This window comes from Theobroma cacao, chromosome 5 (genome assembly GCF_053813885.1).
Source record: "Theobroma cacao isolate CCN51 chromosome 5, ASM5381388v1, whole genome shotgun sequence".
Lineage (NCBI taxonomy): Eukaryota > Viridiplantae > Streptophyta > Magnoliopsida > Malvales > Malvaceae > Theobroma > Theobroma cacao.
The window spans coordinates 32,649,555-32,675,322 of NC_142643.1; the positions used below are offsets into that span (position 1 = coordinate 32,649,555).

The 25,768-nt window shown below is 33.0% G+C and overlaps 2 protein-coding genes across 2 annotated transcripts; both read right to left on the bottom strand.

The window, feature by feature from the left end:
- Positions 1–2,151: 2,151 nt before the first annotated feature.
- LOC108661968 (uncharacterized) lies at positions 2,152–3,051 on the bottom strand. The gene is made up of 2 exons (XM_018120964.2): positions 2,884–3,051; positions 2,152–2,763 (listed from the first exon to the last, which is right to left on the bottom strand). Exons 1-2 carry the CDS (start codon positions 3,049–3,051, stop codon positions 2,152–2,154), a joined length of 780 nt encoding a protein of 259 aa, XP_017976453.2.
- An 11,808-nt stretch (positions 3,052–14,859) lies between these two features.
- On the bottom strand, positions 14,860–23,260 carry LOC18598815 (S-adenosyl-L-methionine-dependent methyltransferases superfamily protein). The gene is made up of 7 exons (XM_018121984.2): positions 22,833–23,260; positions 21,288–21,702; positions 19,507–19,796; positions 18,058–18,441; positions 16,422–16,668; positions 16,155–16,293; positions 14,860–15,197 (listed from the first exon to the last, which is right to left on the bottom strand). The coding sequence occupies exons 1-7, from the start codon at positions 23,008–23,010 to the stop codon at positions 15,024–15,026; spliced, it is 1,827 nt and encodes a 608-aa protein (XP_017977473.2). The 5' UTR covers positions 23,011–23,260; the 3' UTR covers positions 14,860–15,023.
- Positions 23,261–25,768: the final 2,508 nt, after the last annotated feature.

Below are 25,768 nucleotides of genomic sequence, written 5' to 3' on the forward strand. Positions count from 1 at the left end.
TCTTCTCTGTTTTGACACCGTTCGATCAAGTACCTTCAAGAACACCAAAGAGAAGTTACTATTCTTAAGAAAGTGACTTAATCAACATAAAATATACTTAAAATCAATTACTTAAAACAATTAAAATAAAACTTGAAAGAACCAACTAAAACGTAACAATTCTGACTCTAAACTCAAGTATTTAGCCTACTCCTAAGCTTAAAATGTGATAAAATAACTCTATAAAATAGAGTTATCATACCCCCAAACTTAACATTTTGCTAGTCCTCAAGCAAAGACATAAAACAAAATAAAACAAAACAATGTAACTAGTGAAAACAACTTAAATAATGAAAACATCTAGCTAGAGATGAGTTGTACCAAATTAATGATTTCCAAATTTCCTCAAATGTTATCTCAAAATCATGACTCAAGGTAAACATAGAAACTATCCAAGTTCATGATTCAATTTAAGTGCAAGCCTTATTCTTAAATGAATTTTTGGTGTATGTGTGTTATCTTTTTACAAAGAATTGCAAGTAATTCAAATAAATTTATGCTCATGCAAAATTTGGATTAGTACTAAAATCTCATGGGTTTGTTTTTCATGTCTCTCTCCACTAATGTAAACTAACACTTAATCAAGGATCATTATGACTTTATTAAGCTTGTAATGAAAGGCTAAGGTAAGGGTAGGATAAAGGATATTTATAAGGCTAAAAGCACCGTAAGCACATAAATCATTCTAAGACCTCTGTAAAGCTCAATTCACATCCCAAATACAACTCATACTTGACTTCATCTTTTTCTTTTGTCACCATTTTATTCTTTTTTTTTCTTCTTGTTTTAGCACAATTCTACAGCCCCAAACTAATTTCTTTCAATTATAAATAATGGGGTGATCATTAAGCACAACTTAAACTTCCTCAATTCCGTCCTTTCTCTCTTTTTTCATCATATAGCTCAATCTATTCCTAGAATGATCAACATGCTCAAGAGTGAGGGATGCAAAATTTGAAATTTATTAAAAGCTAGACTAAAAATGTGTGTGACAAAGAAAAGGTAAAACTAGGCTCAATAAGGTATGCTTAGGATAAAATTATATCAAGGTAGGCTTAAAAGGCTCAAATGGTCTAAAGATGGCCTAATTCATGTCCTTAACTAAGTACTGCTTAAGATTTCACCTCGAGAGAGAATCAAACAAATTCTAGAATTCATGACATAACCGAAATTCACATCAACATAAACTGTCTATAAATAAACTTAACAATTCTAAGCAAAAGATCAAGTGCTCAATTTATGGAAATCTCATCCTAACAATGAAACTAACACAAGAATTTATCATGAACTCAAATCATATCCATATTGTTACAATAGTCAAGATAACAAAATAACTAAATTCTCATCATTGGATTGGGAAAATCATCAGAAAAACAACACAACACAACTCAAGCTAAACAAGATAAAAATTAAAGAAAAACAACTCATTAAACTTAAAAGAAAATAAATTTAAACATAAATGAAAACATAACTAATATAGTGGTGAGTATTCCCTCCCCCAAATTTAAATTGAGCATTGTCCTCAATGTGAGAATAGAAAAAGAAAAAGAAATAGTAAAAGAAAACTCCCCTGTCAATGGTAAAAATGTAATGACGGCTCTATTCCTCCTCCTCTTCTTCATTATTATAGCCAAAGCTTGTGGGAAGATCTGTTAAAATGGAAAAAGTTGCCATATCTTTACTCAATTTTTATTTTAAGTTTCAAAATCTTGGGTTGTCCCAAGAAGTACTTCTTTATAGTCAACAGCTTGACTATGGCTAGGTCTTCATTGTTGCACCACTAAGACAAACCTTAACCACCTTAAAAGAATTTGACCATCTTGATTTGCGTTTTCATGGAAAAAGCTTAAGGCATGAGTTAGAAAATAGCACTCGTTGTCCAACCTCAAAATCTCTCTTATGAATATGCTTGTCATGCCACTGCTTAATTCTAAGATGTGGTGGTAGTGGTTTTAACTCAAGAGTTGATGCTTGCTGAATGAATTGAAGTTTTCTTAGATAGGGCACTTGTGATGTTGCTTCCAAAAAATGAGCAACAGCTGCAATTTCCTCATTGTCATTTCTTATTGTTGTAGCATGAACCAAAAAAACTTCATGGGGTTTCTTTGGATGTTATTTGTCAAAAACCTCCTTAGTCAACTTATCAACTAAATCCACTCCATAGCAATTATCTGTAGAGGAATGATACTTAGTTGTATTGAACACATTAAACACAACTTTCTCTTCTCTAACTTTGAAGGTTAGCTTACCATTCTTCACATCTATAATTTCTCCTACTGTAGCCAAGAATGGTCGTCCCAAAATAAGAGGAATCTCAACATCTTCGTCCATTTCAAGCACAATGAAGTCTATTGAAATGTAAAATTTCTCAATTTTAACCAAAACATTCTCTATAATCCCAATGGGGTACTTGATTGATCTGTCAGCTAACTGCAAAGTAACTGTAATGGTTTTTATCTCCTCAAGTCCAGGTTTCTTGAAAATAAACAAAGGCATAAGTGAAACACTATCGCCGAAATCACACAAAGCCTTAGAAAATTCAACATTACCAATAGTACAAAGGATAGAAAAAGTCTTCGGATCCTTAAGCTTTAGTGGAAGCTTATTTTGGATTATAACACTACACTCCTCAATAAGTGCAACTTTCTCATAATCTTTCAATTTCTTTTTTTTGGACATGACTTTTTTAAGGAATTTGCATAAGCAGGTATTTGGGTAAAGCATCTGTAAAAGGAATGTTAATGGGAAGTTATTTGAAGACCTTCAAAAACTTTTCAAATTGCTTGTCCACTTTCTTTTACTTTAATGCTGAGGAAAAAGAACTTGAGGCACATATGGCTTAACCTGTGGTGATGTAGATATTTCTTCCTCTTTTTTAACTTTATCAACTTGAACTTGCTTGCTAAAAGTATACTCTTGATCAACTCTATCTCCACCATCTACCATGTTCTTGCCTTTCACCTCATCAAGTTGCTTACCACACCTTAAAGTAATTGCCTTGCAGTGCTCCATTCCTTTTCTTCTAGGATTAGTTTTAGTGTCACTCAGTAAAGTTCCCTAAGGTCGATTATTGCTAGCATTAACAAGCTGTCCCAATTATGTCTCAAGATTTTTGAGTGAAGTCACTTGACTCTGGATTATTGCATCATTCTTTGCCATGTATTGCATGAAAATCTCTTCCATTGATGGCTTCTTTTCAAGCACAAGTGCTCTAACTTATGGCAAAAATCTAGGAGGAAAAACGGGCTTTGCTAAAGGTAAAAGTCCTTGAGTGTTTCTCCATAAGAAATTAGGGTGATTCCTTCAACTAGGATTGAAATTGTTGGAATAGGATTATAGTGCTGCCCATTATAATTTCTAACATATTGCACTAACTCAACATTAAAAGGACAATGATTACTGGCATGCCCTTCCCCACATAATTCACATATCACAAAAAGGCTTTCAGCAGCATGAGCAGCCAAAAAGTCAAATTTCTTTGACAAAGTCGCTATTTGTGTAGTTAAGGCAGTAATTGCGTCTAGCTCATGAACACCTACAACCTTCCTTGGTACTAATCTCTTAGAAGGCTATTGATAATTATTGGAAGCCATTTCTTCTAACAAATCATATCCTCTAACAAATCATAAGCCTCATCAATAAATTTACCCATCAGTGCTCCACCTATTGCAACATCAATAGTGGTTCTAAGTAGACCTAATAAACCATTATAAAAAGTATGTACTTGCAACCATTTCGATAACCCAAGATATGGACATTTTCTAAGCAAATCTCTACACCTTTTCCAAGCCTTATACAGTGATTTTGAGTCAAATTGCACAAAAGACATGATATCATTCTGCATCTTTGCTGTCTTAGCTAGTGAAAAGAACTTAACCAAAAATTTTTGAGCCAAATCATCCCAAGTAAAAACAGAATCAACTCTGAGAGTGAATTCAACAAACTCTTTGCCTTATCTCATAGCGAAAAAGGAAAGAGCCCTAATCTAATAGCATCATCAGTAACCCCACTATACTTAAACGTATCACAAATCTTTAAGAAGTTCACAATATGAGCATTTGGATCATCATTCGGTAACCCCCTAAATTGTACTGAAGTTTGAATTATCTAAATGATTGCTGACTTGATCTCAAAGTTATTGGCTTGAATAGCTGGTTTTTGGATACTAGAATGAAGGCCTTGCACAAAAGGCACAACATATACTCGCAATGACTTATTCTCTTCTTCGTCAGCCATTGTGTGGAGATGAGTTAAAGCTTGTAAATTCTTCCTTTGAAGTCTTTGAAAAGTTTTGTCAATTTTCATACCAAAAGAAACAATTTTCAAACTTTTAACTCTTTGCATACACTGACCAAGAGTACTTGAAAATAAAGAAAAAGTAAGTTTGAATTAATACTAAAATTACTTGATATTAATATTAACCAAAATTAGTAAAATAATCCTCGGCAATGGCGCCAAAAGCTTGTTGTTTGATTTATTATGCAAGTGCGCATATCGCTGATAAGTAATATAGTGAAAAGTAGGGTATCGTTCCTAGGAGAATTTATTACCAAAATTCGTTAATTACTAAAATTAAAACAATTTAATCTTTCATAAACACACAATTTAAAATTAAGACAAAATTAAAACTAATTAACAAGGAATGAAATTTAAACTTAAGAAATCAATAAGAAAAAGCCTAAAATTATAATTTTCCCTCAACACTTCATTTGAATTTCTTTCTCTCTCTCAACTTACTAGACAAGCTGAATTGCTAACCTACAGTTCTAATTTATTTATAGGTATCTTCTAAATAGATTATAAAATTATTTCTCTCGACCAATTCACTATATTCCTACGTAAATTGAAATTAAGAAAGACTCATTAAGCTTATACTCAAATTTTAGCTATATATGACATGCAAGTATATTCTTATCTTACACGCAGAACAAATCAATCAACTCATCTAATTGAATTTGAACATATGCTATTTCTAAACTCTCTTTTCCAAGTTGCATTTAGGTTACCCTATCAATCTAATTAGCGATCAGTCAATCAAACACATTAATCACAAGATTGAAATAAACAACTCAAACAAAACCAATCATAAGAAAAAGAAAGTATTAAAAATTCAAACTACATGTTGGGTTCAATTACAATCCTAGATAATGAAATTTAGTTCATGCTAAATAATAAAAACATAATCCAAAGAAGTTTAACCATTAATAACAAAACAAAAAAGTCAAAGAAGAAATAGAGAAGAAAAAAAAAACTAAAGCTTGTTAGGCTTTGATCTTCAATCTTCCAAAGTTTTTCTTACTTTTTTTGGATGCTTGATGGCCACTTTTTCTCCAAAGAACCCCTAGTTTAAATGTGCCTTTTAATTGCTCCAAAGGTAACTTTAAATAGCCTTAAAAAACCCTATTTCATATAAGGTTCAAAAAACATAGTGTTCGAGATGTCAGCACAGCATCGCGACCTCAATTTTCTAGTACCATAGTGCCACATTTTTGGCTTAATGAATGATGCTTCATCCTTCTTCAGTGTTGTGGCCCGTTCTTCTGGTGCTACGACATCACACTTATTGCCTTTAGTATAGTGCAACCATTCTTCTCCTTGGCGCTGTAGCGCCAGCCGTGGTCACGGTGCCAACCTTCCTAACTTGTGTACATTCTTGAGTTTTCTTCTTTATTTTGCCCCCATTCGATCGAACACCTTCAAGAAAATCAAAGACAAGTTACTATTCTTAAGAAAGTGACTTAATCAACATAAAATATACTTAAAATCAATTACTTAAAACAATTAAAGTAAAACTTAAAAGAGCCAACTAAAATGAAAGAATTTTGACTCTAAACTTAAGGATTTAACCTATTCCTAAGCTCAAAATATGACAAAATAACTCTATAAAATAGAGTTATCAAAGATGTTCTTAGCCTTTAGATGTTTCATGAACTTCAAATTATTTCAAATGGATGTTAAGAGTGCTTTTTTAAATAGGCTTAAAAATGAAGAAGTGTATGCAGAACAACCTCCCAATTTTGAATGTCCTACAATTCCAAACCATGTATTTAGATTAATAAAAGCACTGTATAGTTTAAAGCAAGCTCCTAGAGCATGGTATAAAACCTTATCAATTTTCTTAATCAAAAGTGGTTTTAATATAAGGAAGGTTGATAAAACTCCTTTTATCAAAAGCAAAGGTAAAGACATTTTAATCATACAAGTTTATGTTAATGGCATTGCTTTTGGTGCTACTAATGAGTTTCTATGTCAAGAATTTTGATAAGACTATGCAAGGTGAATTTGATATGAGCATAATGGGTGAGCTAAATTCTTCCTTGGACTTCAAATAACACAAAGGAAAGATGGAAGATTCATAAATCAAGCCAAGAATACAAGAGATATGCTCAAGAAGTTTGGCATTGAAAGTACAAGATCCTACCTAATGAGCACAACAACAAGGTTTGATAAAAGTTGAACAAGGTAAGTCCATTGATCAAAAGCTCTATAGGTCTATCATTGGTTCATTGCTTTTTTTACCATAAGTAAACCAAACATAAGCTTTAATGTAGGCTTATGTACTAGGTTTCAATCATCCCTTGGAGAATCCCATATAGATGATATCAATAGAATTTTTAAATACTTGAAAGACACACCCAACTTAGGAATATGGCATCCAAGGAGTTCTACATTTGATCTTTACTCATATTCGAATGCTGATTTTGGTGGATGCAAAATAGATAGGAAGAGCACATTCAACACATGTCAATTCCTATGTAGTATGTTGATTTCATGGTTTTGGCAAGAAACAAAATAATGTAGCACAATTCACTACCGAGGCTGAATATGTGATTGCTAGAAGTTGTTATGCTCAAGTCTTATGGATGAAGCAACAACTAGAAGATTATGGACTAGAAATGAAAAGAATTTCCATCAAATGTGACAACACTAGCGCCATAAATCTCACTAAAAATCCTATCCATCACTCAAGGACTAAACACATAGAGATTAGGCATTACTTTATTAGAGACCATGATCAATAGGAAGATATAATTATTGAATTTGTAAGTACACAAAGTCAACTAGTTGATATCTTCACAAAACTTTTAGATAGAGAACAATTTTGCAAGATTAGAGGAGAATTTAGGCTCGATGAATTTACCTTAGGAAATCTATGTGTTCATATGTTGAAAACTGTTGATGCTATATTTGATAACTCTTGTTTGTATTGTCGATATAATTTTAATGAGGATCTATGCAAATTATTGTTGTTGTGCATATTATATGTCATTTCATACAAACATAGCATTATTAAGAGAGGTCATCCAACTTTAAGACCATTCGATGAATTTTTCTTCAAAAATTTACGCTTACGCAGGTCCAAAAATGAGTTTTTCATATGCTTTACCTCAAAATTGATCATATTTTTTATTTATAAATCACCATTGATCCTCAAATGATTTTTGAGAGACATAAAGCACTGTTTTATTGAATTGCATATGAAAGGTACTGAGACTTTCATTCAGTGTCTCGATACCTTGCAATGTCTGGAGACTTTTATCCCATGTCTCAAGACTTTAAATGGTAGTTACAATGTCTCGAGACCTTCATGCCATGTCTCGAGACCTGACACGCGGCAACCAAAAATAAAAGCAAACCCTGATTAAAGTATTAAGACTTCACATGAAGGTCTCGATATCTTTGGGTGGGACTTTAAGAATCAGCTCGCCTCTTCATTTCTTTTTAAGACCCTTCAATTTCCAAATCTTCTTTTCTCTCATTTTCTCTGAACTTTATTTCATTTTTCTTCAAAAGCCACCAAACCTTAAGCCCATTCACTTCCAATCTCAAATCCCAATGACCCCTCATCAAAGGCAAATCCTCTTCAAGAGCTTCACATGATTTTGGGGAGAACTTCGGAAATAGAGCTCAAGAAAAGAGGTAAAATGAGAAAAAAAATTGAAAGAATAACTGAGAAACTCGACATATTAACGAGGGAAAAAGCGAGACAGTGAGAAAGCGAAGGGACCATGAGTGGGTAAAGCGGGGGAGGTGATAAAGGGCGGGGACAACATAGGCAAACCAATCGACAGTTGAAGAGGGGGAATAAAGAGAGAGAAAAGACTTAGGAATTTTTAAGAAATTAGGGGAAATGAGGGGAAGCCCAATTGGGAATTTTATAATTTGAAATACCGCCAAACGTAATTGTTTCGTGTCCAAGAGCTTTACGACCAATTTTTGACTATCTAAAATTTGACGATAATTCAGTTGGTAGTTCCATCGATAGTTCGTCGAAATTCAGTCTGTACTACAGATTTCGTCATTCCGTCAACACTTTATCAGCATTTCTTTGGTAATTCTCAATAAAAATTTATTGGCAAAAAGAATTTCTTCATTAGTAGTGTTAATTTTAGTAATGAACATTCTCTATACTTTTTAGCATTTGGTCTATACATGATTCTTTATTCATTTTTTTTTCTTTTCAAGAATTCATATACCAATGGTACGAGATATTTGTATCTTTTAACTTCAAGAATTAATATATATTTATTGATGATTTTTTTGTATGTAATAACTTTTTTGATGAACAGTGTTTTAATGTTTTGTATGAAATGGTATAATAAATGCCTATAGCATGTAGGTAAATGAAAATTATATAGGTATATCGACAGATTATTTATGTGTTTACTATGGAATATTTGGATGAATTTTACCGATGGAATACCACTGATCTTTCTACAAATCTTTACTGATGAAATATCGACAACAATTTTTGGTCAAATAGTTATAATAAAATAATATTTTAAAATAATTGCTAACGAAATATTTTACATTATCGATGAAATTTTCAATCAGTATTGCTTGAAACATTATCGATGGAAAATAGCTTAACTATCATCGATGAATGAGTACTACTATAAATTTACTGTTGGAACTTCTGAAGGTAATATTCATTGGTAATGAATCTTGACAAAATTTGGATTATTATAGACAAAAGTTTTCGTTTAGAAGAAATTATTTTCTTATTCTAACAATGCAAGATATCTGAATATAAGGTACCCATTACCATTTGTAAATAAAAAATATAAGCATAAACCATTAAAACAATATCTCTAGATGCAAAAGGATGGTGTGGCTTACATTAGACTATAAAAAGAAATCGGAGGATAACAAAAAATTTGAGCTGTAAAGCCATGCAGCTGGGCTACCCTCACCAAGTCACATGAGAGCGCATTGATACCATTAAGAGGAATCTTCAGAAAAAACACATATAAATTTAAAACCATGCCTCCAAAGTGGATAGCAATCTAAACCAGCCCAATTATATACGACTGACTTGGTAAAAGATGAACTATGCATAACTCAAAGACATGAAAAATTAACAAGTAATTAAGTTCTTGTAGTTTAAGAAAACGTTCTTTCATTTCCATTTCCATCTCCATCAACAGGTTTTTAAAAACGGTCAATGAAAATGGGTACATAATAATTAAATTTTGAAACCTTATTTTTCAATTCTCTTAAAACTAGAAAGTTCCTATCAATTGTTGCCAACTTTTTAAGTTACATTTGAAAATCCTTTGTTTCCAAATTTTCAAATTTAATTATTGGTATTATCATATCAATCGTATTCAGAGTGTAAATGAAAATGAAATTATTTTCTAAAACTAAAGGATCTGTATATTTTCTTTTAGTCTGGATTTAGATCGTCAAATATATAGAACTAAATCTTTCATTTTTAATTCTATCAATTAATATACTGATGAGGCTTTGTCTCGGTAGCAAGGAGGTGCTAGTACCTTTACGTTTCAAGTAGATTGTTTTATTATAATTGCAATTCTACTTGTGAATCAAATCTCATCAAAAGGAAAATCTAGAGATTAATGTTTCTTTTCTCTTTTCAAGATTTTGGAAAGACAAGTCATGTAAAACCCCTTCATTTCTTTAGCAAGACTAAGAAAGGTAGAACACAAAGGAATAAAAAAGGCGTGGAAAAGCTAAAACAAAAGACATTAGTGGAAATTCTTTCTGCATTTGTTTGATTTATCCGGTTATTACAGGAATACCTCTAGAATAATTACTTTTTCTAGCTAGCAATAATATTTAGATGAAATTAAGGCATTGCCGACTAATTCGTTGAACTTATAGCGGGTGTGAGATTAATTATTGGGCACTTTATCACCATGAAGATCCTTTATTTTTTGGGTCCATTAAACTGATAATATATTTTGTTGATAAGCATGATTATGCATGCCTTTTTCTGTTTGAAAGAAACAAAAGATAACGCTTCCATTTTGATATAATGACATAAGAAATTGGAATGCTAACCCCACTATTTCTTTTGCAATAATTTAACTTGAAAATATATATTTTTTAATTTAAAAATTAATAGAGATTTGAACTTAATTCTTTTAAGTAAAGAATATATTCACTTACTTAAAATTGAACAATAAATGTACCATATGAGCGCTCATAAAAACAGCTAGGGCTTTCATATTGCACAAGTAGGTAAAGGAAGCTTGGGTGGCTCCTGAACTTTATTACATGCAAACTTATGAGCTATCATGTTAGAAAAATCTTGGCATATCATCTTTGTTTTTGTTTCCTTTTTTGTAAAAAAAAAAAAAAAGGAATTGGGCCTGACCTGCCGGACTTTAGGCGGTACGGTATTGGATTACAATACCGACTTTGCTTTTACAAAGCACAAAGTGCTTTTTATGCCTCAAAATGGAAGTTGGACATCACCTTTTAGTGTTAAAGAAAGATAGGACAAAAGATTAACAAAATAAGCAAGTGGAAAATGAGCAGATAATTAGAGTTTGCAAGAAGCTTTTGAGACATCATGTTCTTTTTACTTAATTATATGCAAATCTTCTAGGACCAACCCAACATTATTGATTTCATTGGCCCCTGCTAGAGAGTGTTGGGGGAGAGTGAAGAATTCCACTGTTGGAGATTAGTGCTTTTAAGGTTTTGACCTATTGCAGATGGGAATGAAATTGTCCTCATCGCCAAGCATTTTGAAACATCTCATCACACCTTTTTCTACATTTTTGAAGCTATTAAAAATTTTTCTCTCTCTAAGCTTTTTCTTGGATGAAATCTCTTTCTTTTTATTGCTTCCATGTTTTTTCCCCCTGAGAAAGTAAATTTCTCGGATGACATCTCCCTACATAGGCCTTGGGCAGTAGTACTTGAAATATCAGCTTAGTTATACGTAGGGAACTCTATTTGGATTATATATGTCTAGTAAGAGGACAAGTGAGTGGGCAGAAAATTTGTTACCCTTCCTTAAAGAGGGACAAGTTCCAAGGTTTGGCTCCCCTTATCCTTTTTCTTGGACTAGCTACAAGTTCAACAAACAGGACCAAGAAGATATACAGCTTTGTTTTGAGCCCCATGTTCCATAATTATCATAGCTAGAGCCTAGAAGGTACGTTGATGAGTGGACTGAGTTAGTTTGCATGTTAATTTTGTTAAAAGCGATCGAATTTGGAAGAAAATCAGAAAGACCCCACAGAAAAGAATATATTTAGAAAGGCTTTTCATGATGACATTATTAGTATCCGATGAACTGTAACTTTCTCAGCCTTTTGGCTAAGATCGAAGACATTATCACCAATTTGCAATCCTTAGCTTTCAGTTTGCTTTTTGTTGATTAGACCAAAGCAAACATGCATTATGGAAGCTGTGTTTAGCTGTTCGTTAACTAAATTAAAGCTTTAATTTGGATAAAGAGAGGCATGTAAAGATGTGTGTGTGTGTGTTTTTGCAGCTAAAGTATAGCTTTCCTTTTCTAGCTAGGCTCTTAGCACGTTCAAAAAAAGGACAATTGCAACTTATATAATTTATTACCGCTAATTATTGTACCTTATTACTTTCCTATACTTGGAATTAATTAATACTTTACCCATGTTTATGATTAAGGGAATAATGTCCATCATGTTGAAGATTTTTGTTTCAGTTTTAATTAATAACAATGGTAATGTAGAATTCCTTTATGTTATTATAACATGAGAAGATTTTTTTTGGGCTTATATTATTACTCATCTTAATTACCCTCATCATCCATATAATTTTCTTCACCCATAGCCCTAATTTTGAATTATTTACAAGCTATGCTATATTATTTTATCAAAACCTTTCCTTCCTGAATTGAATTCCTTGAAGCAATTGAAAAAAAATTAATTTCAGCCGTATATGTATGACAATCTTTGATGATATGCCAAAATGCTTTGTCGAGAGAATCATGTATTAATTAGGAAGAAGAGCAAGTGGACTGAAAAGAGCAAAAGTAAATTTTGCCACCCATATCCACTTGGACAAAGTAATATCATCATAATAAATACCCCCGAAATTGTTCCAAGTAATGTCCATAACCACATTTTTCATTTATAGAAAGAAAGAAATAAAAGAACAAAACCAATCATAACATTGAAGTCATCCCTAGCCACACTTGTTCTCTTTTATAGATATAATTTCTAACCATGCTTCTACTTAAAAGATAGAGATTCTAAATTCAAATTCTTCTTATTTAAAATTTAAAATAAAAAAAAAATATTCTTATCTTACATCTTACAGAATAATTATTCAATCGTATCAAACAAAATCACAGATAAAATCCGCGTGGATCCCACCTACGAGATTATTTCCTTCAAATGAATTAAAAAAAAAAAAAAGACAACGAAATCTCATGTTCATCCTCTCTCGCTCCCTCTCTATCTCTATCTCTCTCTCTCTCTCTATCCCATATGTTACTGGTGTATTACCCTTGCCTTTTTTGCCTTTCCTCCCATAATGTTTTAGTCAAATTAAGGGTGGAAAAGAGTGAGAAAAATGACCTCCCCAACAAAATAAAAGGTAATGTCGTTTTATATATTTAAGCTGCTACATACATCACCCAAGTTGTACCAAATTAATAAAATCAAAGTCTGATAAAAAGCAGATAGCAAGTGAAGTAGGTAGTTTGGTTTTAATTTGGTGTATTCAGGTGAAGACATGACTCATGCTTCCAAAAAATGCTTTGTAATTTCATAAAGTGTGGCCCAAAAGTCTAATAAATGAGGGAGTGTGACCGGTGTCCATGCAAATAGACAAAAAATAAAATAAAAGAAGAAGAGAAGACGAAGAAGAAGCAAATGGCAGATATTGAAGAAGGCAAGGGGGGGGAGGGTTCATCGAAGCAGCAGCTGAAATAATGGTGCGAGTATGTAATAAGAGTAGTGTGGGGACAAGGCAGACAAGCGTGGGGTGTTGTCTTGTCATATCAGTTTTTCTTTTCACACGTTCAAGGCTTTTCTCTCCTTGCTTGTTGTTGCTGCCATTGAATTACTTGATTGTCCTCTATTTAATTGCATGGCTCGCTAGCTCAAGCACTCCAAAGACCAACTCATCTCTCTCTCCTAAAACTCAAACTTCAAACAGTTTAACCTAACAAGTGATGTGGCCTGCTTGTTTCCTTTTTGTGACTCTTGTTATTCTATTGCCTATATATATTTGTATACACTTTTTTCCATGCAATGAATATTTTCATTTACTAATTACTATCAAATTTAATTGATGCTGTAAATGTTGGATGCAAGAATATAAAATTTTTTGTAAAGGTTGTAAGAGAGATACAACTAAGAATTAGTATATTCTCTCAATCAAATCAAATCTTTAACAAATTGAGATTCCAAGATTAAGATATATTGTTTTGTTATTGCTTTTGGAAAGAAAAATGTAAAAATGCATTTGCATATCTAGAAATCATAATCTTTTTTTTTAAGAATAAAAATATTTATAAAGTATTTCTCTGTGAGAATAAAGTGTATAACTCTACTTTATTTTGAACAATTATAATAGAAATATTACATTTTTAGCATTTCCTAGTTTTTATTCAATTACTAATTTTTTGGGCACATGCAATGCACATGATTTATAATATTTTTATAAAAGACAAAAAGGTAACTTAAATAACAAAATAAACACAATACAATTATATTGATGAAAAATTCACTTATTAATGATGTAGTTTGAAGGAGTAACAGATATCATTAATTTGTTTGGTCAAATATCCAGTTTTGCATACCATTCAAGACAACTATAAGAAAAAAATTCGTGTTGATTGAAAGCCAAAACAAAAGAAAATATTGTTGTAGTAGTCTTATGTATGTTATTTCATTAGTGGTTAGTAAAGTTTGTCTAATATTTATATTTAATCTTGAAAGTGATCCTAACTTTCATTGTGTAAATTGGAATGAGTTTCCATGTTAACTTCAGAATTTCTAGCACCCATTTGTAGAAGCCCAGTTGCATTATAGAAAAGTTTGGCCCATTTACTGTGGCTTTTATGTAACCATAGATTCTAAGTATTAGTTGGTGAATCGACTAGGTTGGCAGTTGGCAAATTTGAGGCCTTAAGCATAACAGTTTTAAATGAAAATCATTGTGATCAAAATAGAGAAATTCTGCTTGTTAAGATAAACTGCAGTAGTCGCAGAGACATTATATAAGACTTAGTTTGACTTAGATTCCAAACTCAAGTTGGTCTGTTTCATACCACCTTGAGTTTGAGATCTTTGAGTTTAAAGGGGGTTGAGATAAGCTACAGTGACAGAAGAAGTCAATACATGAATATCATGTTAAGAAGAGAAATCTTATATGATCTCATGTATTGACATCTTCTGCCACTGCAACTTATCTTAACACTACTGAATTAGTTCATCACCTCGGGAAGGGGCATTTGTTAGAATTTTAATCATTTATTCATTAAATGTCAAAATAATTAGTGGGAAGAAAGGTGATTGATTTGTTAATACTATAAATGATTTTACCATTAAAAAATACATAGTAATAACTAAATTTGCAGCATAAAAAAAATGAGCACTTTTTGTAACCACTAATAAGGTTAGTATTTACAAAGTACAGGGGTCAGAAGGAAAAGAACAAAAACTGGAGAACTCATGGTACAAGAGTCACGAGACCTTTGGAGGGGTTGGAAGTACACCTGCATTAATATAGCAATTTTATGCAGTAACTTCTTCAACAATAGCCCAGAATTTCTTTCTGCAGATTAGAACACTTTCTCTTTGCTTCTCCTTGTTTTCTAGAATGTGTGATTCAACCTCCCACAGAAATTTCGGAGCAAGATCTTGAATTCTTGATGCAATAGAATCCTCATCTCTAATTATAACAAATCCCTGAGAATAAAATATGTACAATGGAAGTTTAAATCATCAGCAACTTGGCTTATAAACCAAGTAACCAAGCAAGCAAAGATGACGGTAGATGTCAGTCTCCAGTCCAACTACACCACATACAATAGCTGGTATGTGTGACACCCAAATTGGAAAAAAGAAACAAAAAGGGAAAAAAACACACAAACATAAATCTTCACAGTTTAGGCCCCATTAAACATGACTACCTTGGATTTCTAGCTGAGGTAGAACAAGGTAAGGCAACGAGATAGAAATAGAGAATAGACAGAATATGAGAGAGAAAGAAAAGAAATAGAAGAAATAAGGTAAAGATGGAAGAGAGAACCAAGTGGTAAAGTAGCAGTACTTCAATATCAAATCCAAATTCATAATATCTCAATAATCTAAAGCTACTAGCATGCCAATACACTAATCCCTAACCAATAAATAAAAAATAATGAAAACTAATTTAAATAGCCTAAAAACTCTAAAAAAAGTTTGTTACAAATAAGCACATAAAGGAAAATTTACTGTAATAAGTCCCTCCATTATAGTTTGATTATTCCTAGTCCTGCATCGCAACATTCTCATTCAAAGTTTCTAAACTACCGTTCAGGGTTCTGCAATGAACATGGTAGCATCACTAGAAATAGATCAAAATTGCATGATGATTTCTATAATCTTCCCAAGAAACTTGGCAGTAATGTAGCAAAATGTATGAACAAGTAAGGTGTCAGAAAACATGTAATTAAGTATGATAATATTCCATGTGGGTTCCTAATAATGATACTTATGAAATAGTAAATGAAGGATTTAAATCATAATAGTCTGAAGAGGCCCGCCCAGCCATTGCTTCTCAGCCAACAGCAGAAGTTCTATGCCACCATCTCAAATAACCATGACATTCAAGTTCAATTTCAGCATGTACTAGCAAAAGAAAAACTTTATGGAAACAATCACCTGAGGTCTTAAAACGCGGTCCATCTCAAGCATGATATCCTCCAGCTGGCAACCTTCTCCACTATTTTTATAGTGAGAGAAGAAATGGTTGGCATGCAGCAAATCATATGTCCGTGGATACGTTGAAAATGGCTCACACCTGAACAATAATCATATATATTTAACAGTAGCTAATAAAGATATAAAACTGCCAACAAGAACTTTCATATCTCTGGTCCTATTGCCCATGAAAATTAGCAATATAGTGAAAAAGAGAAGATGTCTTACCAATCATGAAAAGCACCGATCAGACCCCTTTCATAAATTGCAGATAAGGTATTATGCATGCTTGAAGGAACTATATTCATTACCCAAACGGGAAATTCATTCAAAGCTACAGCAAATCCACCGCAAAAAGCATTCATGTCCATGACATTCCGTAATTCCATCTTGCTAATATTCATCAGCTTCCAGTAATTACGAACCTGATCTTGCCAAAAGTTGGTATCAATCGTAAATTCTTCTTTACTGATTCCTGTTGTCAATGTGCAAAGCAATTATCATGTCGACTCGAATTATATCTCAAGGGTCTTAAATGGTATTACTCATATGCCCCAAATAAGGTAAAATACCTTGTGATGTAACCTAGTGCAAGTTTTCCAAGTCAAACAGCACATAAACTACTAAAATGACACATAAGCAGCTGGCAAGACATAGATGATCCAGGATTTAGATGCACAAGCAACAAGAAAAATGAAATTTAGAATAACAAATCTCAACTCCCCAAATTCTTCTTGTTCACTAATCCTTTATCAGAAATTTACATTTTCTGTTCTTTGACAGTTCATAATAATTAAATCGTCTTTAAAACTGATTAATGTGTTATTCACTCGACCTTCATATTAATATCCATGCAACATAGCACTAAAGGTATCTTCAAAACAAACTGTCTTTGATTCAGGAAAGAAACTTGAAAAAGTCATATTCAGTTGAGGATGACAATTATCTGATCAAAAAAATATGAGCAGAAGAAGCTTAACTGTATTCATTCCATTCAGCATAATGGTAATAAGATTAGCACAAGCCCAAAATTATTGCCACCAATAGGAAGAATTCTATATATATTCAAGGCATATATACTTTCAAATATATATATATATATATAAATTCAAGGCTTACATTATCAGATGGTGTCTCTTCTACATGAACAAGACAATAAACTCAGGATAAAAGAGTAGTGTCATTGTTGTAATGCTCAGAAGCAGAGCCCTAAGAATAAGATTAGCTGATAGGAAAGAGAACATTGCTGGGTGCCTGTTACACTGGTTCAAGACCATGAAAGAAGAAAGATGATATATCTAAAGACCTAATTGGTTATAAGTCCATGGCACATCAAGAGGTCGAAACATATTAACTAGAATGTTAAAGAAACCCATAATCCCATGTTTGATTAACTGCTAAAATTAACTAGCATAACTTTTTCTAACAGAAGATGTACTCCCAAACTTGAACTAGATGACTCATACTGTGGGTGCTGCAAAAGATATTATGCAAGCAAGTGCTTTCAGACGTAACATAATAATGAACTGGCAAGGAGCAATAAATTATGATAGCTTTAAACATATGACAAGGTGTACAAGTGTCAGATTCAAAAACCATTCAGTTCATAGATTCTGCTAATCAAATCATAAGGGAGAAGTTTCTTCTCTGTTAATATTGAAAATGTCAACTGATGTGATAGAAGGCTTTTCCACACATCCTATGTTTCCATTCAGTTCCAATTTTGTTCAAAATCATAAAAGGATTAGTATCATGATTATTTGGAAGATCGAGCATATAATTTGTGCGTGAACGAACTTTTATTTGGGTAAAATACCCAAGTGATCTCAAAACAAAAACTTAGACAAATGCAAGCTAAACTAACCGATTCTGCTGAGACTCTCCAAATACATGGACAGACGGTCTGGCCTAGGAGGGAGCTTCCTAGGATCTGTTTGTGCACTTCTTAGTTGTATACAATTCATTAAAGGCATCTTCCATGATGATTTAGTCTCGTCTACAGCATCACAAAAATCAATGAGCTTCAACTTTGCATTATGATGAAGGCATTGTGGATTTTCCTCCTTGATCCAGATGGCTGTCTGAACCTTTCGAGCAATAAGTTTCCAGCACATTGCAGTAGTCAGATCCACCAACTTATTCCAAATTACTGGATAATCTTTATCCTTCCTATAAGCAGGTGGAGCCGAATAGACAAAATATCCGTTAGGTCGCAACAGGCGATTCACTTCCTTGAGTAAAATACCACCTGAAGGAAACAATATGATAAGAATTGAAACTAGGAAACTCCAATCAGAGTACAAAAATGTACCAGAAAGCTAACAAGGCAACACTGAAATCTATTGGTGTCAAACAAGGCCTTCATGGAGTCAAGTATATATTTTTAACATCATATTATCATCTCAAACAGAAAAGCATGAGAAATAAACACTGAAGCAGGAAGAGGCTAGAGGGAGAGGAGGCTAGGGGATGGGAGAAGCCCCCTCCATCATAATTATCTTATAGCTCATGGATGCATTAACGTATTTAAGGACTGCAAGACAACAAAGTATTATAATTTGCAATTTAAGTGACATGAAAGTTTTTTTTCCCAACATGGCACTCTTACAGCAGCAGATGTTTGAGCCATTTCCAAGCTAATCAAACTAGTAATCTACCAAACCTAATACTGATGTGTGAAAACTACAATACCTGCAAATCACAAATTGCCTACAAGTTCTCAAAGTATAGGCAAGCCATGAATAAAAGTTTCCACAACATAAAAAATAAAATAAAAGTCACGCCACATCAGGTAGCACCCTCTTCTGACCACCATTTTTTAGTAGTGAAACTCAGTTGTGATGCAGTGAAGTACATAAGTCATTTTAAACTAAAATTAGTTCTGGTAAGTATGTTCTTCATTCTTTGGTATATTCCTTCAATTTGGGGGAAGAAAAGGTCACAAATATCTTACACAAAAGAGAGAAAACTACAGATATTAAGTGTTTTTGGAAATATTTGGATCCATAGGTAGAGATTTATGCAACAAACATGAGAATGAATTTGCTAAATGCACAATATATAACCTTTCTAAGCAATCTTATGAGGTAGCAGATGGTATTGGTCCCAAAACATGAATCCTAGCTGCTGCATTATGAGTGGCAACCGATAAGGATACTAGTAACCTTATTTCTATATCATCATTGTTATCCACAATGAAATTTCAAACAGCAAGGTTTGTTCAAAAAGTTACATTAATCTAATATTTGCGAATTTTAGTCATGAACAGCAGCAAGAAGTTAATTTGAATATAGAGTTTACAGCAGAAAAGTACCGTTTTCATGCCAGTCAACACGACATCTAGAACAGTGAACCATTTCAAAAGAGCTACTGGGATATGGCAACTGTTTTGTGGCTATGGCAGAGATCATTGCACCAATTCCTCTCTCTAACGCAAACTGAATTTGATTTTCATGACCATCTTTAGGAGCAAAAGACATTGTTTGTATATTTAAAGGAAGAAGATAAGCTGAGAAGCTAGCCACTCCACATCCAACATCCAGAACTTGAGTTACCCCTGCTGAATGCAGGTCACCTGTTTCATCAGTAGCCATATTTCCTAGCCTGTATGTCCAAGAAAATGCAAGAATAAAATTAAAAAAAAAAATTATAATGCCACTAGAAATTAAATAAAAAAAAAGTTAAAGTACAAACATGTTATAAAAGAAAATGTTAAATTCTGTCCAATACCTAAAGTACGGCCTATAGATATGGATAAACTCAATTATATAATTCCTAAATAAACCCCATTCATCAAAACCCTCATATTTCACCCAGGCCTAGGGGACAGTTTCAAATCCTTCAGGCCCAGTATAAAGATGATCATCTGGTGCCCAGACATAGCTAATACTATTCAAATCAATTATGTCTTAACCCCAATCTCGTTGGGCCTAGCTACAAAAATCCCTTTTCTCCAGACAGAACTAATGCTGTCAAAATATATAATCCGAAGTAACAAACAATTTGAAAAGTAGGTATCAGTAGTGACTAAATTTGAAAGGCAAGCACATTCATGCATATGTAAATCAGAAATAATTATCCTATAATTCTGACTGCGCACAAAGAGATGCAAGGAAGTCTGTCCTACAAGTAGACTAGCAATACCAGATATATGCCCTACCCAACTTTCCAACAGGGCTAGAAATCTTCTCCAGTTCCCAAGAGTGTTTTAAATCCAGAATATCCTTCTGATTTTTCTCGGTATGAACAGCAGAGTTGTCAGATAGCAAGGAGTCATTCATAGCCTTTTTGGCAGAGAAATCCAAAGGAAACAAGCAGGGAAAATAACCATAGTATTGAAGATTTCCTCCATATAGGGCACATTTAAAGTGTTCTGTGCTTTGACAAAGCTGCTGGACATCATATAGAAGAGATGTTTGATGGACATATAACCAAAGAATATATATGATTTTCTAATATAGCCAACAAAGAATAGGACAAACAACCAACGCTTGGCATAACGATAGTTACAAAGGAGAGATAACATCCAAGGTTCAAATTTCTGCTTCCCCCTTGGTCTCCTTCATACGTACCCAGAAAAAGAAAAACAAAGAATAGGACAAATACTAGTTACTATATCCCCAAACACTGAACATGTTACTATATCCCCGAACACTGAACATGTTACTATATCCCCAAACACTGAACATGAAGTGGCACAATATGAGAACTGGGAGGAACTATTCATCTAAAATTTCCTCGAATGTCACATCTATATCAGCTTCCCATTTCACTGGAACAATTTTTCGAATATGTTTTCTTAGGTGCTCCTATGGCTTCCCATTTTTGAAACAAGTATTTCTTTGGAGGCTCTTGCACTTTCAATTGACAAAACTGCTAAGATGGAAAGCCTGACCAAAATTGCCCCAAAGCTTAACACTCAACAGTTGCTACTCTATATTAAAGGTTAAAATAATTTTGACAATAGTTACACTAAATTTTGTAAAGATTAAACCTATTTCAGTACTTGGATGATGGAAGTATCATGCAATACTTATGCCATGGCAATTGCAAAAAATATGTAGAGCATTCATGAAATCATGTCAATGTATATACCTTTGAATGTACTCAGCTGCACCATGCTTGAAATGAGTACCTCCACCAGGAAACCACCACAGTTGATTTTTCTCATGCACCCAGTTTTGTCCTCCTTTGACTTCAGCAAGATGCGTATGATTCACATTGCTTCGCCAAACATAATCCCTGCTTATGGGCCACTTTATTGGAATTTTATAATCTTGTGGTGGTGGCACTAAACAAAATAAACGCTTTTCGAGTGGAGGGCAGTGTCTCTCTAGCTCTTCTCTCCTGGAAACATTCAAGCTTGGAAGCAATTGCTTCACATAAGAGATGTCATGACACGGGATATACTCATTGAACTTCAGCGGACATATATTAATCCCATTTGCTGGGATTACGAGTGGTGTTTCTCGATATGTAAGAGCAACTTTGTTAATAAATATAGATATAGCTGCAAGAGCAGGAAGACAAACCCATATCATTCCCAAGAAAACAGTTTTAAAATCTCAGTAACATAGCTAAAAGCTTTATAAGCTATTAACATATTCAGGGTAGGCCTTGCCCTGAGGCTAATATGAGGTCAGTCATTGCTGCATTCATATATTTCCAAATAATACACAAACCTTTCATATGCTTCTATTTTAATGTAGGAGGCCTAGGATGGGGTGTCCATTGCATGCATTTAAGGTCTTACAGAAGTTTGAAGCCATTAAAAAATTGGATGTATCATATACTTGATACCAGAAATTACAGCAGCATCTCCATAAAGATGCTGAAATTCAAAAGTTCCTGTGCTGTCAAATCCTATATGATGTGAACCAAGCATAAAATTCCAATCCTCTACATCAAAGATATAGTAGACAGTTAATTTTGAGTTCCGTTTTTTTTTTTCATTTTATTTTTAATTCTTCATTTTTCCTTTTAAAGGGGAAGAAGCTATTTTACATACTGCACTATATACCTCTAAGTTCCCAGTTGACACTTTTGCTAGACAACCTTGCTAATTACTGTACGCATCATTAATAACAGTTTGATATATACTACATGTAGGTTTTTAGAAAAAACACAGGGCTATAAGCAATCCGATAGTTTACTATATGTAGGTTTTTAGACAAACACAGGGCTATAAGCAATCCAATAGTTTTTAGTGACCAAAGGTCATCATCGTCTCATTATGCACAATGAAAGAATCAACAAGCAAAGCCAATGCAATGTGCGCAGAGCAGAACTGAGCGCTAGAAACTTCAATCTGGCTTAGGATTAAAGAACTGACTTCAAATTTAACAGTCCTTGCAAAGAAATTATCATCTTCTATGACTTCACCCAACAAATTAGACCCCCTATAAATTAAAATATAGAAAAGTTGTGTCCTTGTCTATTAGCTTTTAAACTTTAGGGAAAATAGGCCACCCACAAGGCCCATATTTTCCTTTCAGTTTAAGCTAACACTGAAGAAAACACATCAAAGAGCTTAAAAGAAATAATAATAAAGGTAATTGCTTTGTATTAGGCATTGAATCCAAGGTGCGTATCAGCCACTTTCAAGTGAATGAGGAGCTAGTCGTAAAGATGGGAAGTTACCAGGGGAAGATGCAGATGAAGAAGAAGAAGAAGTGTCAGAGTCGTGAGAGATGTAAATGGGAGCATTGTTGCCAAAAAGGTTGCCAACGTAAAAAGAGCCAACCATCAAAAGCAATGCCACCATTATCATCTGCCCTGATTTTGAATCAAAAGCCAAACCCAGCGCGTAACCTCCCATTTCTCTTTCTTTAGCTTCTTGTTTTAACTCCTCTATCAATGTCTGGAAAATCAAAGGGATTTTCTGGGCATTGCTAAGATCTCTGCTCCTTGGGGTTTGAAAGACAAATCTTCTTTAACTAATCAAGCAAAGGAATAAGAACAAGAGTGTAGCATGAGCGATTCCCCTGGAGCACACATCTATTATCTTCGTTTTTCTTTTTTCTTTTTTTTATTTCTCCAAACATCTAAGATCTTTGTTTGTCGCTTATTGCTACTGTCAATTTATTATTATCACCGACATTTTCTCATTTCCAGCGTCTCTAAACCTTACTTTACTTCGACCTGAAGATGCCCAAGGTTCCGGCTGTCCGTCAGAGCCGCAGATCGGCCCGATTTGGGGTGCGATTGGGCTTAGATTTCTGGGCTTGAGATCTAGCTCAGCCGACAACCAATATATTGTTTTTTACTTTATAAAAAATATTAAATTTTTTTTTTCATATCTGAAAATTAAGTTTTCTGTTTTTTTTTACAACCTATATTTTTTTTTGACGTTAAAAAATTTTTAAACATCAATATTATTACAAAAAAAAAATTTCTTAATTTTCATCTTATTTAAAAGTAAACATTTAAGGTCACTACGTAAAATTGAACCAAAACAAAAGAAAATATTTTATGTTAAAAACAGTGACAAAAACATCTTATGCCACTTCAACTTAACTCAATTATTAGAGTCAAGATCGGATTTACGTTAGACTTGTCAATTGTGTGTGTAAATTATAAGATATTAGTAAAAGTTTGTATATTATGTGCAATTAGTGTATAAGATTTAGAATTACCATCTATGCCTATAATTAAAAAAAAGCCCCAAGAAAGCTCCCAAGTTTGTCTGCATTTTCAACTTGTTTGGGTGGCACGTTTTCTTCTTCTTGGGTGACATGCGGACGGTAGGAAGACCCAAGGAACCTTTCAGGTTTATTTGTTTAGGGTTTAGGGTGTTTTTAAAGGCTGATTACATGTTAACTTTTTTATTCCTATGATTATAGTATTTAAGAAGTCTTGTCCTTATATTCATGTACATTAAACCATCATAGGCATTGTTACACAAAATATGAATGCAAGATCCTAATGTCACTTAAGATCTATTATATGTTGTGTTCTATGTGCAGTGGATTGGATGTGATCCAATTGCTAGCAATTTTTCATGATTTTACTTGTTTTTTCCCTGCACACTTCTTTACTGTTTCATTCTCTTTCTTAAACTATTTTAGAGTATTTAGTTTAGAGGCTAATTGTATAAGCATTTTAAGGTAGGTTATAACTCTACACTTATCACTCAAGACTTTATTGTAGAAACCTTCACTAAGTTAAACTTATGGTGACTGATCTTTTGTTTTTATCTGAATCAATGTAGACACATAATAACAATGAAAGATCAATTTCTAAGAGATTTATGCCCTTTTCAACAACCTAATTTAGTAAAAGTGCGAATAGTGCGTGTACGGGAATCAATTGACCCTTCTCACCCTGACACACTTCTCAGTCTTGATTTCTTGGCTATTGATGTTCAGGTACAAATTTATTATATGTTGTATAAAATCCTACAATTTACCAATGTACCAATAGTTTCAATTTTTTTTTTTTTGTTACTTACAAATCCCACACAACAAAAGCATGCATAATAGTTTTTCTAGCTAACTTGCCTGTAGATTTTCAGTACCTAATTAATGTAAAATCTGATTGAAATAACATTGCACCAATAAATCTAGCCAATCTCGATACTACACTATTTTTTAATCTAGACTCGAATACCAAAACCCAACAAATTACCTCCAGGTTTGACATTGTGTTCTTGCATTTAACCAACGCTTGAACAAACCTCTCTAGATAATTTTTCGTGTATTTTTTGAATATATTTGTCCATACTGTTAGCCATATAAGCCTGTTCATTAAGCATGTAGAGTATGATTGACTATCTTCACTTTAAAATTATATGCATGAACATCGATATCTATGGATCCATAGTTAAACTCTAAATTTTTCATATTTATCCTTTGTTTTTGTTAATTGTTTGCTTCAAAAATTTGTTGAAATAGTTGGCTGATCTAAGATGGTGCTCCCTTTAACTGATGTTAGTAGCTTTCCATTTTTCTGGTTTGAAAGGTCCTTTTTTCTTGTATAAATTTGTAATTTTAATTCATGAAAGACTCACAAGGATGATTTCTTATGATATTTTGAAGTGTATCTTCCCTTTCTGAGAAGTTGTTCAATCTCGATGGTTATCTGTAAACATTTGGTAAATACTGTCATATTTATAATATGATATAGAAGAAAATTTTTAATTTCATGAAATATCTATATGTTGAAAATAATATTTTCCCTTCTTAAAAGATTTAGTCCAAAGATGTTTCTAACACTTAATTTTACTGAATGGTATATAAGTAACTTATTTTTCAACTATATTAGTGCAGTTTCATGAACTAAATATCATATAGGCCTTAACTTTTATAGATGGTTGGTGTGCAGGAACATATGTTCTTAAAATTAATTGTTTCTTATGGATTCTTTGATGTGGGTTTTGTTTGATAACATTTGATCAAGATTTTGGTTATGATTGATGCTTACAACTTTGGGGTTTGAAATTGCATTGATTAAGGTGAAAAATTATTGATGCCAATGTTAATTGTAATGTCTTATGTTGAATTTGAACAAAATTTCAAGTTATTTGTTTTGATTTTTATTGATTCCATTAATGTTACATATACTATTATAACTTAAAA

What these genes read in the sequence shown, in the direction of transcription:
- LOC18598815 (XM_018121984.2), bottom strand. Translation starts at nt 23,010, where the DNA reads ATGGGAGGTTACGCGCTGGGTTTGGCTTTTGATTCAAAATCAGGGCAG. An exon ending in GGAGAGTCTCAGCAGAATCG is followed by an intron (nt 16,669 to 18,057) that starts GTTAGTTTAGCT and finishes CATTGACAACAG; the next exon opens with GAATCAGTAAAGAAGAATTT. An exon ending in ATCGGTGCTTTTCATGATTG is followed by an intron (nt 16,294 to 16,421) that starts GTAAGACATCTT and finishes ATTATTGTTCAG; the next exon opens with GTGTGAGCCATTTTCAACGT.
- LOC108661968 (XM_018120964.2), bottom strand. Translation starts at nt 3,051, where the DNA reads ATGGAGCACTGCAAGGCAATTACTTTAAGGTGTGGTAAGCAACTTGAT. An exon ending in AAATATCTACATCACCACAG is followed by an intron (nt 2,764 to 2,883) that starts GTTAAGCCATAT and finishes TTCCTTTTACAG; the next exon opens with ATGCTTTACCCAAATACCTG.